Here is a 15,112-nt window from a genome sequence, read left to right as displayed (position 1 = left end):
GTCATAAAAATATATTATCTGGTCTTAACTATAGGTGTGGGCCCCCAAGGCAAGGCAGACAGAGGAGTAAGACATAGGTTCAGTTTACACATTTATTATAGAAATCCCCTTCCAGTGTGGATAGTGTCTTGGGCCCAGATCCATTGGTAGAAAAAGAAAAGTTTAACACCAGGTAAAGGAGGTAGGGGGACCCCCAGCTCCAGAAAGTCATAGATAGGTATCATAGAAAACACAGCTTGTATAGATTTAAAAAGTGGTGGATGGAAAGAAAGCCAAGGAAGACGTGACGTAGCCTCTGGCCAGACGTCACCTGAGGATTTTACTGGCATCTACCAGATGCCGGGTTCCACCACCGCAGCATCCCAGGACACAACACACCTGATGGCTCTGCCCTCTGGCCCCTCCTGCAGGGCTTCCTGACCAGGGATAGACAGGGCAGAGACTGCCAACAGAGGCTGGGCCATCTCATCTTGTGGGCAGAGGCAGCGGGCACAGACAGGCAGACAGGGACTGGGGCTCCTTCGGGCAGCCCTGGGGGTAGGAAATGAACCCAAGCCCCCTACCCAGACTTCAGTCTTTCCAAATGCAGGCAGAGAGCCCACCTCCCCGAGAACTGCCCTGGTGAGGGGTGGCAGGGGGTCTGGTCACACCAGAGTCTCCTGGCTGACCCAAACAGGGCCCCGAGACCCTCTATGGTCCGTTTTGTTGAAGGGGGTTCCTGAATGGAACAGGCTGAGCATGGGGACAGGAATGAGCCCAACCAGGACGAGATCACAGTTTCCCTTTTATAAAACGTCTAGTGTTGGGGGAAGACAGCGAATATCTAAGTCACAACTGTAAACAGAAATGGAGGAAGGGGCTTGGAGTCCCCGTGACACCATCCCCCCTCTTTTAAGCTGGCTGAGGGCCCCAGTTCCCAGCACAGTGTGAGAGGGGAAGCAGGGTGTCAGACACCTTCGTGGGTCCACAAGGAGCCAGGGACCTTGGAAGATCAGGTTCGGCACCCCCCAGGACTGAGAGCAACCACACCCCAGGGTTCAGCGAGGTCAGCTGTGTGCTCCCCAGACTAAAGCCGTGCTCAGGCCAACAAGGAGCATATCAGGAGTCAGACCAGTGTCCCCGGGGTCTGGGGGTCAGAATTGGAGGACTGCTCCCCCTCTAGCGTCAGGTCACTTAAACGAGCGCTCAGCTCCGGGGCGTACAGGAAGTCCGCGTAGTATCTTTAGAAGGGGTAGCAGGAATCCAGACAGGGTGGCAAGACAGAGGAGAGAGGAAAAGACAAACAAGACACAGAAAGAGAGGAAAAGAAGCTCGTTAAAGAGGCGGAGGCAGGCACAGGAGAGCACGTTCGGGCTCGCAAGCATGGGGGAGCACGGCAAAAAGGAAGAAGAGAAAGACGAGGGGCCCAGGAGGCTCTTCCTCCCAGCACCCTGCTTTCAAGGCTCATTTTCAGCTGACATGCACTGTTTTGTTCCAATATTAGAATTCTTCTATGGCTTGCTGGAAAACTGCTGCCGCCAGGGCCCAAGATACCCCTCTCCACCAAGCCCCCGCAGACTCATGCAGGTCAGGCAGAGCCCGATGGTCCTGTGCTGAGGCCGCAACTAGTTCTCTTGTGGTCCGAGTCATTAGCTACCATGACTGGCTGCTCCCCAGCCTGGACACCTTTGCCATCTGCCTCCAGAGACCCCTACCCATCAGTAAAAGCACCCCCCATACCTGCCGGAGACAGGGGGTGCCGTGAAACTCCTCGAGTGCGGGAGCGGCGCCTGGCTGGGGGCCCCATACAGCGCCTGGCCCACCTCATAGCAGCGGGCATGGAGGAAGGGCGGGTGTTGTGGGCCCATGTGGGGCAGCACAGGCCGGCGCTGGGGCCCGGCGGCCAGTCCCGAGTTGCGGATGTACCAGTCCCGCAGCCCCTCCAGGGCAAGGTTCTTATGGCCACTGCGCTCACCAGCTGGGGGGATACGGGTGGGTGGGGGCATCCACAGCAGAGGATTGGGATGCACCTCTGGCCCCTCGGTGGCCTCCAGGGGCAGGCCACAGGGCTTGGTGCGGGCGGCACGGGTGTGGGGGTCCTTGCTGCGGAGGAGGGGGCTGCTGCCGTCAGCTGCATACGCAGGTGGTGGACCTGGGAGCATGGTGAGGAGCCCATCCCGGCGGGAGAGGGGTCCTGGGACCTCAGCCGCAGGCAGCAGCTCCCCCCAGCCTACCCCACCACCACTGCGGGGCAGGCCCCGGTCCAGGGAATAGTCCAAAAGGAAGTCCCCACACACAGGCGGGAGCCGGGGGGCCCCTCGGGAGGCAGGGGCAGCTGAGCTAGGCCGGGCAGCCCGGGGAGGGTCTGGGGGGCCGGCTGTGCGGGAGGAGAAGGCAGGGGTTGGTTGGGGGCGCTCATACAGCACCTCGCTGCTCTTGCACACCGGGGGGCCAGCAGCAGGGGGAGCCAGAGGTGCCGGCGGAGAGCCAGCTCCCCCGCCAGCCGCCCGGTCCACAAGCAGGGCCTCAGAGCTGTTGCTGCGGCGGGTGCGAGCTGCGAAAAGGGAGGCACGGTCGGAGGCCGGGTCCGCCCGGGGGAAGCCCATCTGGGAGTCCTGGCTGCCGGACCACTGGCGAGAATGGAGGCCTTCGGGTCTGGGAAGGCAGAGGTGGGGGGTGACAAAAGTAGGGTCAGAAATGGGGCCCAGGGTGCGCAGTATCCCAACCCTTCCTGAGCCTCCAACTTGCACAAAAGAGACCCAAGGTTCTGTCTCATGCTGGGGGCAGAGGGACTGAAGATATATGGGGGGGCTATCAGCGTCAAGGGAGATGTCTGTGGCTGGGGGGTGAGTAGTGCTAAAGAGGAAGTACTAGCAAAGGAGGGCCAGCAGAGGGCTCTTCCCAACACGTGACCCTCACCCCAGATACTGTGTGTCTCACAGCCCCCCAACCACCTCCACGATGGGGTCTGGATCCTTGGGTCCGGAATTCAACTTCTTGAACTCTGTCCCCCGCCCATGTAAATGAACCACCCAAAACTAACATCCCAACAGCCACCGTTAACAGGATGCAAGTGCCATAAGGACAGGGACTTTGTTTCCTTCATGGCCTAGGAAAAGCAGGCACTTGGCAAGTATTTAAGAAGCAGAAAGGTACAGTGGTTAAAAGCACGGACTATACAGTCAGACTTGCCTGGGTTCAAACACCAGGTCTTCGATTTACTAACAAGTCATTTAACCTCTCTGTGCCTCAGTTTCCTCATCTATAAAATGGGAACAGCAATAGCACCTATTGGAAGGCAAGAATTCCCAGCAGACAGTAGGTGCTCCGTACACGTTAACCAGAACTTAATGTGCCTACAGTGTCTTTCAGAGGCAGCTATTATGCCCATTTCACAGATGAGGAGCGAAAATTCAGAGAAATGACTTGTTCAAAATGTACCTTTCAAAGTCCCAGACTCTCACGTCTCATGCCCTTTGATAATGCTCTCCTAGTTAGAACTAACAGTTCCTTCCTCTAGTCCTCGAACCCACCATCACAGTGCCCTTACTTGCAGAGCTGGGGGCCAGCACCCCGGGTGAGGACAGGAGTGGCAGGCACACTTCGCCCTTCAAAACTGGAGGCACTCCTGGGCAGCGAGCGTGTGGGGCTAGAGAGACAGGCAGGCCCAGGGCCAGGGCCAGGTTAGAGACCATACCCACCAGCAGGCCCTCCTGCCAGCCCCAGGCTCCTGGCTCCTGGGGGAGGGAAGAGGCTCACCCTCACCTAGTGGGGCTGGCCACAGAGTTCCGCCGGCTCTTCAGATCCCCATAAAGATCTGATGGTGGTGGTTTCCACGGGGTTCGCCGCTCAGGGCTGCCCCCCGACACTGCCCGCAGCTGGTCCCAGGCTTTGGGCGGCGAGGGGCGCTCGGCCAGAGGGAAGCAGCTACGGGGCTCCTCTGAGAGGAAGGCAGAAAGTGGAGGAGAAGTCAATGAGAGGGTTCAGATGGGTTGCAGGCCAGGGAGACAGACAGGCAGTGGCAGCAGCCTGGGCAGGGGCTAAGGCATGAGGCTGGAACTGGGGCTGACGAGCTGGACAAGGTGATGCAAGAAAGACAGCGGCCCCATGCAAAGATGGGGCATGGCTGAGAAGGAGTTGAAGAGGGAGGAGAGGGGCTGAGCGTCAAAGGATGGATGGGTTTGGGGGGGACAGGGGTCCTCACCATTATCATGGCTGGCCCCAGACTCTGACAGGGAGCTGCTCTCGGAGTGCAGAACTACGTCCTCTGCAGGTGAGAAGGGGGAGACCCAGGCCTATCAATGACCTCCTCCCTGCCCTGTTCCTTCCCAAGAACCCACCTTCACCTGAGTCCAAGACCACCTGAGGCTCAACTCCTCATTCTCCTGGTGCCATGTGGTCTAGTTCCCAGCAGCCCCACCCCTGCTGCGGAGCCAGTTCAACACAACTCCTCTTACAAGTCAGGTCCCTTAAGATCTGCATCTCTCCCACCTTTCACTGGCTGTTTACCCACCCCACCCCTACCGTGTCCATCAGCCGATGCCCACGCTCCGCTTTCACTGCAGGGGCTGGGGGTGATGGGGCCCGGCTCACCTTGGCTGAGCTGAGCGAGGCGCGTGCCCAGGCAGACTCCTTGGGCTGTGATAACTGCCCCTGTGGACAGGGGTAGGGGCTGCGGTGGTGGGAGCACCGGGAGGCCAAGTCGGGCACGGAGGTCCCCAAGCTGTTCCTCCAGCTCATGCAGCCTCCGCAGCGCATCTGCCTGGACCTGGCGCCGGCGCCGGCGCTGCTCGATGCTCAGCTCAGGGGCCAAGGCCAGGCGGCGGGCGGCGGCTGCAATCTGCTGCTGCACGGACACCTCACGCTCCAGGGCCTCAAGAGCCAGCTCCTGTGGGGCCCACCCGAGAGGGTGGGACAGGACCGATCATTGGAAATGGCTGAGCACAGAAACCTCTGTGGGTACAGCCTGTCTCCACTTGAGGGGGGAGCTATTCTGGGGTGGAGCTCATTTCTTCTGCAGGCTGGGCGTGTCTCAATTAAGGGACTAGACATATTTATCTTCCTGAGGGTGAGGGGCTTATCACAGACGGGGACCAGCATCCTCCCTCAGAGCCAGAACCCACCTCCCTCCGAGTCATTCCCTTCTCACCTCAGCCTCTCCCTCCCCTGGATGCAATCCCGGCCCTGCCCTTCTTCCTCTAGGCTCCTCCTCCTCTGTACCTGTCCCACCCCCATCTTGCTCTCCAAGCCCATCTGTTCACCTCAGCAGGGCACAAGGAGTGGTGTCCTGGGTTGGGGTGCGGCGGAGGGTAGGCTCGGGCTGCAGGGGGCCGCCGGCGGACCAACTGGGGCCGTTCACCAGGCTCCAGCGGGCACTCAGGGGGCAGCTGTCCAGTCAGTTCCTGGTGGGGGCAGGGGTCAGAGACTACCAAGGGTTAGCTGGGGGAATGGGGTGAGGCGGTAACGACTCCTGAAGCTGCAGAAGTCCTACTAAGAGCGCAGTGATGGCCAGCACCCCATGCCTGTTACTTCTCTCCCTCTTCCCAGTTCTCCACCAGACACGTGTGCTGTGTACTCTCAGCCCCTCAGTGGCCCAAATCCCTGGGGCAGTGGGCATGGGAGGTATGGGGACCTGCTTTGGAATCCAGGATTTCTTATTTTTTGTAAAGACAACATAGTCTACATACTGCATGATACATAACACCCCCCCACAGGGCCTGGAGCTGCATGCTCTGAACCGCACGATCATTTCTGGCAAATCTTGTAGACGTTCACACCAAGAGGGGTAACTCAAAACTATAACTCACCCCTTGTCAATTCAGGTCAGGTTTTACTGCCAGATTTTGGAAATAGCTATTGGTTTTGAGGCGTTTGGGATTTCAAATTGCCGACAGGGAACTGCGGGCCGTGTGCACTGCCATATTTTACTGATTCGAAGATGTCTAAGCTGAGCTTTGAGAAGCTACAGGGTGACAGGGCATCTACAGCTCAGATAGGTGGCTCAGCAAACGCCTACCTAGTGGCCCCATCTCCTTACCATGCCCCCCCTCCCCTTGCGCCAACCAGACACTCTTAGGGCCAGGCTCTCACCGCCTCCTGGAGACACACTTTGCGGAGCTCCTGAAGCTTCAAGCTCAGGGCCTCCTGCAGGGCCCGCTGACGGTCGACGAGCCCCCGCAGACGCTCTGACTTCGCCTGGGGGACAGCCTCTCCAAACAGGGCAGCTGGACACAGAAGGAGCAAAGTTCAGAGCAAAGATCAGCCGGGGCACCCTGGCACAGCTGTGGGGCCAGGGACCAACCCTTTCCAAGTAGGCAGCTGGTGACTCAGAGCAGGGGGAAGAGGCAGAAAAGGGGAACCAGCCACCTACCCGAGGCATTGAAGGTGGGAGAGCTGATCAGCTGACCTTTGACTTCCATCCTGGTGCTGTCGAGAGGCCGTGGCTGATGGCTGGACAAGGCCTGGCAGTGACGCACAGGGGCCATTAAGGAAGCATATTCTGTGTTCCCCCAACTCCTGCCCCTACCCAACTTCCCACACCCCAGGCGGGAAGAAGGGGGACCCTGACCCCACCCACCTAATTGACCTGCCCTCTCAGAATCTGTGTCAGTGTCTGAACCCACTTGGCCCTGGTACCTTGGTTCCCTTCCCATTGAGTGGGAGCACAGCAAGTGGGGAGCTGGGCGGACTTACGACGCCTCCTCAGAGGTCCATGGCCCACAGTCGGGAGTCTTGCCTGGGGAGGAAGAGTTAAGGGTACAGATTCAGCCAACTATAACAACAGCGGGCATTTATTAAGCACCTGGGTGCCTGGAACAGTTACCTTCCATGCCACATTAACTCTTTACAACCACCCTGTGATAGCAGTTCTGTGATTATTGCTCCCATTTTAGAGATGAAGACAGTAGGGCCCAGAGGGGAGAAAAAACGTCCATGGCTAAGGATGTAGCAGCCTAGGCCCACCCCTCCAGCCTGACTCTCCCTCACTGGAGCTGCTTTAACCCCAACAATTACTCACAAGCTCCCAGCCTGGCGAGCCTTAGGGCCTTTGCCCAGGCTGTGGCTGTCCAGAGTGCTCTTTTCATGTCTCGCCTCTCCGGACCCTGGTTCTCACATTCTGGGGCTTAAATGTCAATTCCAGAAGTGGATCCCTATACTATGTCCCCTCACAACTGCTGTCCAGCAAGAGCCTGAGCCTCCCTTACATATCTGCAAAGAAAAGAAACATATCTGTCCTGTTTTCATCGGTATCTCTGGCACTCGGAACACTTCTGAACATGCAGCAAGTGCTCAATGAATGTCTGTTGCATAAACGAAAGAATGCTAAGGTAGCCAAGCTAGGATCTAGCCCAGATTTGTGAGTCTCTACTTGTCCCAACTCCATCTTGCAGCCCTGGTGCAGGAAGGGGAGTGTTCCCTTAGGCCCAGGACCCCTCCAGCCCCTCTCCCCACCCCAACCTGCCCTGTACCTAGAACAGAGAAGTCACGCTGTCAGGACTGTGACCAGCAAAGTCCACAGCTGCAGATAACAAGCCTCCTGCTTCCTTCTCTGCCCCCAGACACCCCGGCTGACCGGAGAACCTGCCTTGGCTGGCTGCCAGCCCTGCCCTCATCCCCTCCTCTGGAGTTTGCTCCTTCCCTCCCACATCCTGCTTGGTCCCCAGCTGGGTAGCCAGGTGACATCACCTCCCACCACCTGGCCTGACCTCAGCGGCAGGCAACTGGGAGGGCCTCATGAAGCCACAAATGTCCCATCCCCACCTAATCCCCAGCTTGTCATGACATGGCAGCCGGGTGTGGAGAAGACCCAGGCAACCAAGGAGGTATGGTTTCAAGCTCCTTCCCCATCTATATGCTGGGGGATGTGGCCGACCAGCTAATACGGTGCCACCAGTTTCTCGGCAGTCCTCCTACCGGCTCTATAGAGTCTGTACACCCTCAACAAAACAGTGGTCCTTGGTCCTCAGTCTCGGGGGCAGGGATCAGTCTCTCAAGCCTTTTTGCACACCCAGGCAGCAACACGTACTTTGGAGAGAGTACTCAAATGCCTGGCATCCAAGGTCCAACATTGCTCAGCACAATGGGGTTTCTTTGAGGTCCCAGCTCAGCCTCCCCTGCCCCTAAGCTCCTGGGGCTCCTTCTTCCCCAGCCCCCATTTGAGTCTGAGGAACTCTCCCAGGGCTCCCCTAATCCCTCCCCCACATCCCACGCTGGGCTGCCTTGAGCCTTCCTTCCCTGGGAGCTCACGGCATCCTGGAAGTCAACATGGGGTCCAGACAGGAACCCCGACTCCACCCTGTCAGCCTGACCTCGGGGACATAGCTCAGGCCTGAGTCACAGGGTCACTGGGTAGGCTAGACACAGGGTCAACACCCCACACCCTCACACCCGGCTCCCAAACCTCTGCCTCCACTCGCCTGCCCTCTGCGCCTTTGCCAAGGGGTCTGGAAAACCCCTAGCCCCATCTGGAGATGGTGAGAAGGGGTATCCCAGCAGTCTCATTTCCTAACGTCTCCCCCTGCCACGGGCTCCTGAGTCCAGTCCCAGGTAGGGCTGCAGCGGAAGAGCTGCAGAGGATACCCCCACACACACACCCAGAGGCGGGCCCAGCAGGTTTTTCAGGTCTGCCCTTCTGACACCACAGCCGAGAAAGAAATTCCTGGCCGTAATGACTGTTTACAACCAAGACACCTCACCTGGGTGGCACCCCAACACCCTCAGTGGGACCCCCATTTCCATATCTTGTCCCAGTCGGAGCATATACAAACTCCAGTGTCTGGGACTGTTTCCCACACTGCCCTGCAGGCCCCTCTGTCCTCACTCTGGGTGAACAGACTGGGGCCAGGCAGGTGCCAGGAAGTAGTTTCTCAACAGTCCCGTCTGGGCTTTCCTGGGGGGCCAGGCCCCAGGTTGCAGGAGGGCAGACGCTCCTGCCCAAGGGGTATGGGGTTAGGGGGAGAGGAAATAGAGGGGACAGTGGAGAAGAGGGGAACTCTGGCTTTTCTTCTCCCCCATCCCTTCCCCTTGTTCATTTCCGGCAAGGAATCAGCTTTGTGCCAGCAAAGGGAATTGGACATTTTGGGCTTCACTCTTCCACTCAGGCCCTCCTTCTTTGCTGTACCTCTTGCACAGACTTGGCTTTCTCCCGCAGGGAGCCTCAGTATACCCTAGACCCTTCTCCCCATACCCTGCCCCTGGGCCCGCTGTTCCCAGGTGCTCACCAATGCCAGAAAGGTGCTGTGGGGTGGCCTCAGGTACCTCGAAAAAATAGTTGTCTCAACCAGGCCCTTTTCCAGCTGGTAGTGGCAGTGAGCAGTGAGCCAGTGGCAGATGCCTAGGCCGCCTCCCACTAGGCAATAGCCCAGCCTACCTGGCCAGGGACTGGGCCAGCCCATACCTCTTAACCCTTGCCTGCCTGTCACCAGGGCTCAGGACACCCGTAGGGGCAGTCTCAGGGCCAGGGCCCTTTAGGGTGTTCAGCATGGCCAAGAAGAAAGCCCAGACAGCCCTGCTCTACCCAATCACCTAGCAGAGAACCAAGGAAGAAGGGCTAAGGGTCATGGGAGTGGGGCTGGTGCTACTACCCAGGTTCCTGCGTCAGACCCTGCCCACCCAAGGACGGAGCTGGGGGATGGAGTTCTGGGGTGTGGTTAAGCACATGGGAGGCCTCAGGTGTATGTAAATCGGGTGTGTGTCTCTTGGCAGCAAGCACCACATGCCTGAGCCCCCTACCCCTTCCTCCCAGGGCAAGGCTGGGGTGGGAGAAGGTCTTGGGACAACTGCTACCCTCACTGAGGTAACAGTTTCCCAAGCTGGGGACAGAGGAAGTCAACTTTTCCCAGGAAAGACCGGGTCTCACGACCCGACCACCTTCTGCATCTCCGGAAGAAATCATCCCAGGAAACTAACAAAACACACGTTTTCACCCGTCCTGGTCTCCACAAACCTGGGAGGATGGCGCAGACCCAGCTCTTCATAGCCAGCTTGTCGATGGGGAAGCTGGGGCTTGGACCGGTGAAGAAGCCTGAGTCTGATCACAGAGGCATAAGAGTGGGTGGACTCAGAACTCGGGGGGTCGGATCCTGGGTTGGAGGCAGACAGAGGCTACTCCTGCAAGGGAGGAGGAGTGGGGAGGGGGCTCATGCTTCTTCACATCCAGGCTGGCTCTCCCCCACTCCTCCCCTTTGGGCATTTCTGGCCAGGAGTAAAGGAAATTGAGGGCTCTGGCCTGCCCCGGCACATACCACACATCCTGTGCTCCATTTGCGACCATCTGCTCTGTGACCTCAGGGCCCAAGCCCAACCCCAACCCGGGCCCCTGCAGCAGCCCATGCTGTGATGTGAAAGAACAGAGTGAGGAAACCTCCCTCCCCACTTGGCAGGTGGGCCAAGCCTGGAGGGGAGCTCTGTATCAGCACCGCCCTGCCCCTGCCCCTTACACAGGCTACTGAGGCCTCCTGCCACCCTGCCCACCTTTCTTCCTGGGGGTGAGATTTCCGGCAAGGGACACAAAGGCCCCTTTCATCCACCCCCTTGTCTCCCTCCTTCACTGCCTAGGGCTGGTGGAGGCAGCAGCCATAAGGTAGGTGGCTGGGTTTTGACGGGGAGTGTCCTCTCAGCAGTGGCTTCTCCCACCTCTTAGGGGACACCAAGAATGTTGGGAAAAAGCACAGTTCTAAAACCAGAGCTGAGAGGGACAGGGGTATCTGGCTGGCAACGCAGACTGAATAGCAAGCCTTAGGTGTCCTCATCTGTAAAATGGGTAAACAATGGTTATAGAGCCAACAGAGGCCAGAGTCACTCTGGAAGGCATTTCAAAGTACAAGGAAACTCATGCCACGTCATTAATGACCGCTGATAACAACAAGAATAAACTCATGCAGAGGTGGCGTGGTGCAGGAGTAAGGAGGGGAAAGCAGGTAACTGGGCCTCTTGGGCCAGGCAGACAGTCAGGGAAGAATCATCCACACACACCGTTGCTCTGGTCCACGACTTTTAACAGCCTGGAAGATGGCCAACCTCTAGGCCCCACCCTAGCCGGGACCTGAATCTCATGTGGCCTCAAGTAAGGGCAGCAAGTGGTGGCTCTTGGATTCAACCCTGCTCTGCCACTTATGGCTATGTAACTGCTTGGACAAGTCACTTATCCTCTCTGTGCCTCAATGTCCTCATCTGTAAAATGGGGATCAGAACAACAGTATGTACTTCACAGGATTGTTGTGACCATGACTTGAATGAATACACTTAAAACTTGCTTAGGACAGTTAACTGGCCCTTGGGAAGTGCTTGATGTGTGTTTGCTGTCATAATTAAATTTTTTAAATGTTTATTTATTCTTGAGAAAGAGAACGACAGAGTGCGAGTGGGAGAGAGGCAGAGAGAGACAGAATCCGAAGCAGGCTCCAGGCTCTGAGCTGTCAGCACAGAGCCTGATGTGGGGCTTGAACCCACAAACTGCTAGATCATGACCTGAGCCAACATCGGATACCATACCAACTCAGCCAGCCAGGCGCCCCAACTGTCATAATTACAATTATTCTTCCCAATTCAAACTCAGCAATCAAATGTGTGTGTGCGCGTGCAGGTGTGCATATTTTTTTGAGACCAAGCTGGTATCCTTGAACTATATCTGATAAATTTGAAACAGAGATGTTGTCCCTCAAATAAACTTGTCCAAACTCTCATGATCCAAAATCAGGAACTAAATGTATTCAGATGCCTTTGGTGAGACAGAGGTGGTATCCCTCAGCCTCCAAACCCTCCCTACCTGCTATCCAGACTTGGAACCTTCCCTATCAAACCAGGCTTATTTGAAACAGAGTTGTTTCCCCTCATTATCTGACCTCTCCCTACTCAAGATCAAACATGCAGGAACCAAACATCTTCAGATAAATTCTCTGAACACTCACTATCCATATACAGTAGCTGAATGGGTCTGGATGCACCTTTGAAATAAAGCTGGTACCCACTACTCTGTGAGCTTTCCTTACAAGGCAAGATGCAGGAATGATATATATTCACACAACACGGTACTCTTACTATCCCAACTCTTGCCACTGGAGCTCAGGGAAATGAATCGATTTGAATATATTTTTAAGTTGGAGCCCTTGTCCCTCACCTCCCTATTCACTACATAAAATGCAAAACCAAAAAACCTCCAGATAACTTGGTATCTTTCACTGTCTGAACCATCCGAGAGCCCTCCCTCTCAGAAGTCAGGTGCCAGACAGACACCGGGACAATGAAGGATGCTGGTGTTGTTATTAATAGGTTTGGATAAATGTTTTATTTTTTAAAATCTTTTATTTATTTATTTTTAACAGTTAACTTTTTTTTTAATGTTTTTATTTATTTCTGAGAGAAAGAGACAGCGAGAGCAGGGGAGGGTCAGAGAGAGAGGGAGACACAGAATCCGAAGCAGGCTTCAAACTAGCTGTCAGCACAGAGCCCAATGCGGGGCTCAAACTCACAAACCATGAGATCATGACCTGAGCCGAAGTCGGATGCTTAACCAACTGAGCCACCCAGGTGCCCCGGATAAGTGTTTTAGATGCGTGAGCTGGGTCTAGTATCTTGTTATTCAAAATCTCACTACTATATGACAAATGCAGGAAACAAAAGATAACTGAATTAACACGTTACCTTCTCACTCTCCACATTTTCCCTGCCTGTCCTTAGAATCAAGGAGATTCAGAGAGAGAACCTCATATTGTTCTTGTGGTTGTTATTGTCACTACTGGACAGGCCTGATTGTAACACCCAGTGACCACCCCCTCCACATCCTCCACATGAGCGCGCGCACACACACACACACACACACACACACACACCTGCCCCACAGAGGTGGGATGAACCTAGGACCAAAATTTGGAGGCATACACCTGAGAGAAGGGGATAAACTCCCACCCCTACTTCCAACATCCTCCCCACCGAGCCCTGAAGCCTCTGGCCTGGAATGGACTTTTTCCAGATCATGCATACACAGGATCAAGACTAGGAAGTGGGGGTAACATGACACAGAAGATTCACACGCACTCCTCCTGAGTCCCGCCCCCCCCGTATGTTTGTTCACCACCCGCCCCAGATCGACATGGGGCAGCCCCCAACCTAGCAAGGCTGGAAACATGATCCAGACCACACAGACTCCCAGAGTCACTGAATAATTTAGGGTGTTCTTTCACACTCGGGGAGGGTGGGGGGCATAGGAACAGTTCCATGCCCTCCCGGCACAGGGAGACAAATGCAAGCTTTGCGTGAGATCAATGGGTGGGAGTGAGGGACATCACACATGAAAACCCTCTTAGCCACACAGGGCCCACAAGGCTGCTTGCTCTTGCTCCTGCTGAGACAAGCATTTGGGATGAACTTGAGATCATGGGAACAGCAGAACCTCCAAGTTCAGGAGCAGGGTATAACGGGACCCCAGCTCTTCTGGGCTCAGAGGAGATGGAAAGTGGGTGTTAGGAAAAGAGAGCTCTCAACAGGGTGGAGGGGCACGATAAGGGGTAGAACAGGGACCTGGGGTTGGGATGGAAAGCGAGAGGGGCAGGAAGGGGTGTAGGGGACAAGACAGAATCAGAGTCATTGTAGGATGGAGGTCAGGAGGCAGAACAGAGAAGGAGCCAAGACACTGGCCAGGGGATGAGATGAAGTGAGGTTCAGGACAAGGGTTGGAGAAAAAGTAGGGGGGCGGCAAGGAACAAAAGAGTGTGGCAGGGTCAGTATAGAATAGTATTCAGAGCACATGATGAGGGACAGGCCAAGGCAGCAGTCAAGGGAGGGGAGACGCAAAGGGCAGGTTCAGGATGGAGGTAAGGAGCAGGAAAAGACTGGGACCGAAGAAGGATAGGAATGAGGACAGTGATGGGACAAGAGAAGACAGGGGACAGGGCAGGAAACAAGGGTATGGTCTAAAGGGGGTGGGCCAGGATGGAGATGGGGCGTCAGGAGGGGACCAGGAGGATAATACAGGTGGGGAGAAAGTTTAGAAATCAGGCGTCAGGAATCTGGACAGACCTGGATTAGACTGGGGTGAGGGAGACAGGACATGAATGCAAGAGGTTCAGAGACTGGACAAGAGTTTAAGGAACAGACGCATCAAGCATCAGGAAAGAAATCGAGATGATAAGACAAGGCAAGATGAGCTTCAGGGATGGAACAGGGTCAAGCCAAGGATCCTGAGAAAAGAAATGGGTGGGGTTTGGGGTCAGGACTGGGTTTGGGGGAACAAAATAGGGGATTGAGGATCACGCCAGGCCTGAGTATGGTTAGGTCAGGGGTCAGATCGGAGGTTCTGGGGCCAAGACTGGCCAGAGCTTGAGGTTAAGAAAAGATGTAGTTAGGTCAGGTAGGGGTCGGGAGTGAGACCACAGGGTCAGAGGTCGCGGGTGCGCGCGCAGGTACAGCCCCTGTCGGCGTTTCCGGGCCCTCACCCCGCCCTGTCTCCTCCCTTCCTCTCCAGGCGGGCGTTACTCACCGAGGGTCCCAGTCCCGCGATGTAGGCGGGGTCGCCGTAGGCCAGGAGGGGTGGTGGGCGCGCCCCCTCCCTCACCGCCCCCCAGCTCGTTCCCGGCCTCGCGTCTACTCCCCTTCCGCGCCCTGCCCGTGGGCCGCGTTTGGCCGCGCGACTGTTTGCCGTGGGGGCCACACGGGGGGCGCGGGGAGGGTGGGAGAGGTGCGCCGGTTCGGCCGCGGGCAGTGGACCCCGGCCCCCCAGCTTCACCTCGGGTCCGCCCGCTCCCGGCGGCACCGACACCGCCGCCGCTGAGCGCGAGCCTTGGGGGAGGTAGGGGGATGGGGGGCGGGGCGCGAGACCACAGCAGCGGCGGCGACCAAGTGCGCAGGCGCCAGTTTGGGTCTTCGATTTTCCTTCCCTGGGAGCGCCAGGAGTGAACCAGCTGGGAGCGCGTGCGCATACGCTTTCTCGAGGGCGGTGGAGCTCCTCTCTGCCGAGGCCACGCCCCCGCGGGAATCAGACTGGAGCCCCAGTAACCCCCGAATGGACCCCCAAGCAGGACCCCAAATTGCCTTCTTATCGGCCATCACCACACGTCTAAACACGTCTAAACTTCTGTGTCCCCAAACCACCCTCCATCATCCCTCAAAATGTGTCCCCAAACTATTGTCCATTGAT

At 56.7% G+C, this 15,112-nt stretch overlaps 1 protein-coding gene across 4 annotated transcripts; it reads right to left on the bottom strand.

Annotated features, from left to right (window-relative positions):
* Positions 1-81: 81 nt before the first annotated feature.
* CCDC120 (coiled-coil domain containing 120) lies at positions 82-14,740 on the bottom strand. 4 transcript variants are annotated; one of them, XM_039218230.1, is made up of 12 exons: positions 14,456-14,740; positions 9,926-10,089; positions 6,616-6,715; positions 6,350-6,440; positions 6,070-6,203; positions 5,241-5,381; positions 4,573-4,867; positions 4,184-4,246; positions 3,745-3,919; positions 3,530-3,628; positions 1,720-2,634; positions 82-1,220 (listed from the first exon to the last, which is right to left on the bottom strand). In XM_039218230.1, exons 4-12 carry the CDS (start codon positions 6,396-6,398, stop codon positions 1,106-1,108), a joined length of 1,986 nt encoding a protein of 661 aa, XP_039074161.1. In that variant the 5' UTR covers positions 6,399-6,440; positions 6,616-6,715; positions 9,926-10,089; positions 14,456-14,740; the 3' UTR covers positions 82-1,105. The 4 variants fall into 4 exon arrangements, with proteins under 4 accessions (XP_039074161.1, XP_039074163.1, XP_039074162.1 ...); XM_039218232.1 differs by lacking the exon at positions 9,926-10,089; XM_039218231.1 differs by lacking the exons at positions 9,926-10,089; positions 14,456-14,740 and adding an exon at positions 9,201-9,275.
* Positions 14,741-15,112: the final 372 nt, after the last annotated feature.

Source organism: Hyaena hyaena, unplaced genomic scaffold (genome assembly GCF_003009895.1).
Source record: "Hyaena hyaena isolate Hyena2069 unplaced genomic scaffold, ASM300989v1 scaffold_754, whole genome shotgun sequence".
Classification (NCBI taxonomy): Eukaryota; Metazoa; Chordata; class Mammalia; order Carnivora; family Hyaenidae; genus Hyaena; species Hyaena hyaena.
This window is presented reverse-complemented; position numbering and strand designations above follow the sequence as displayed.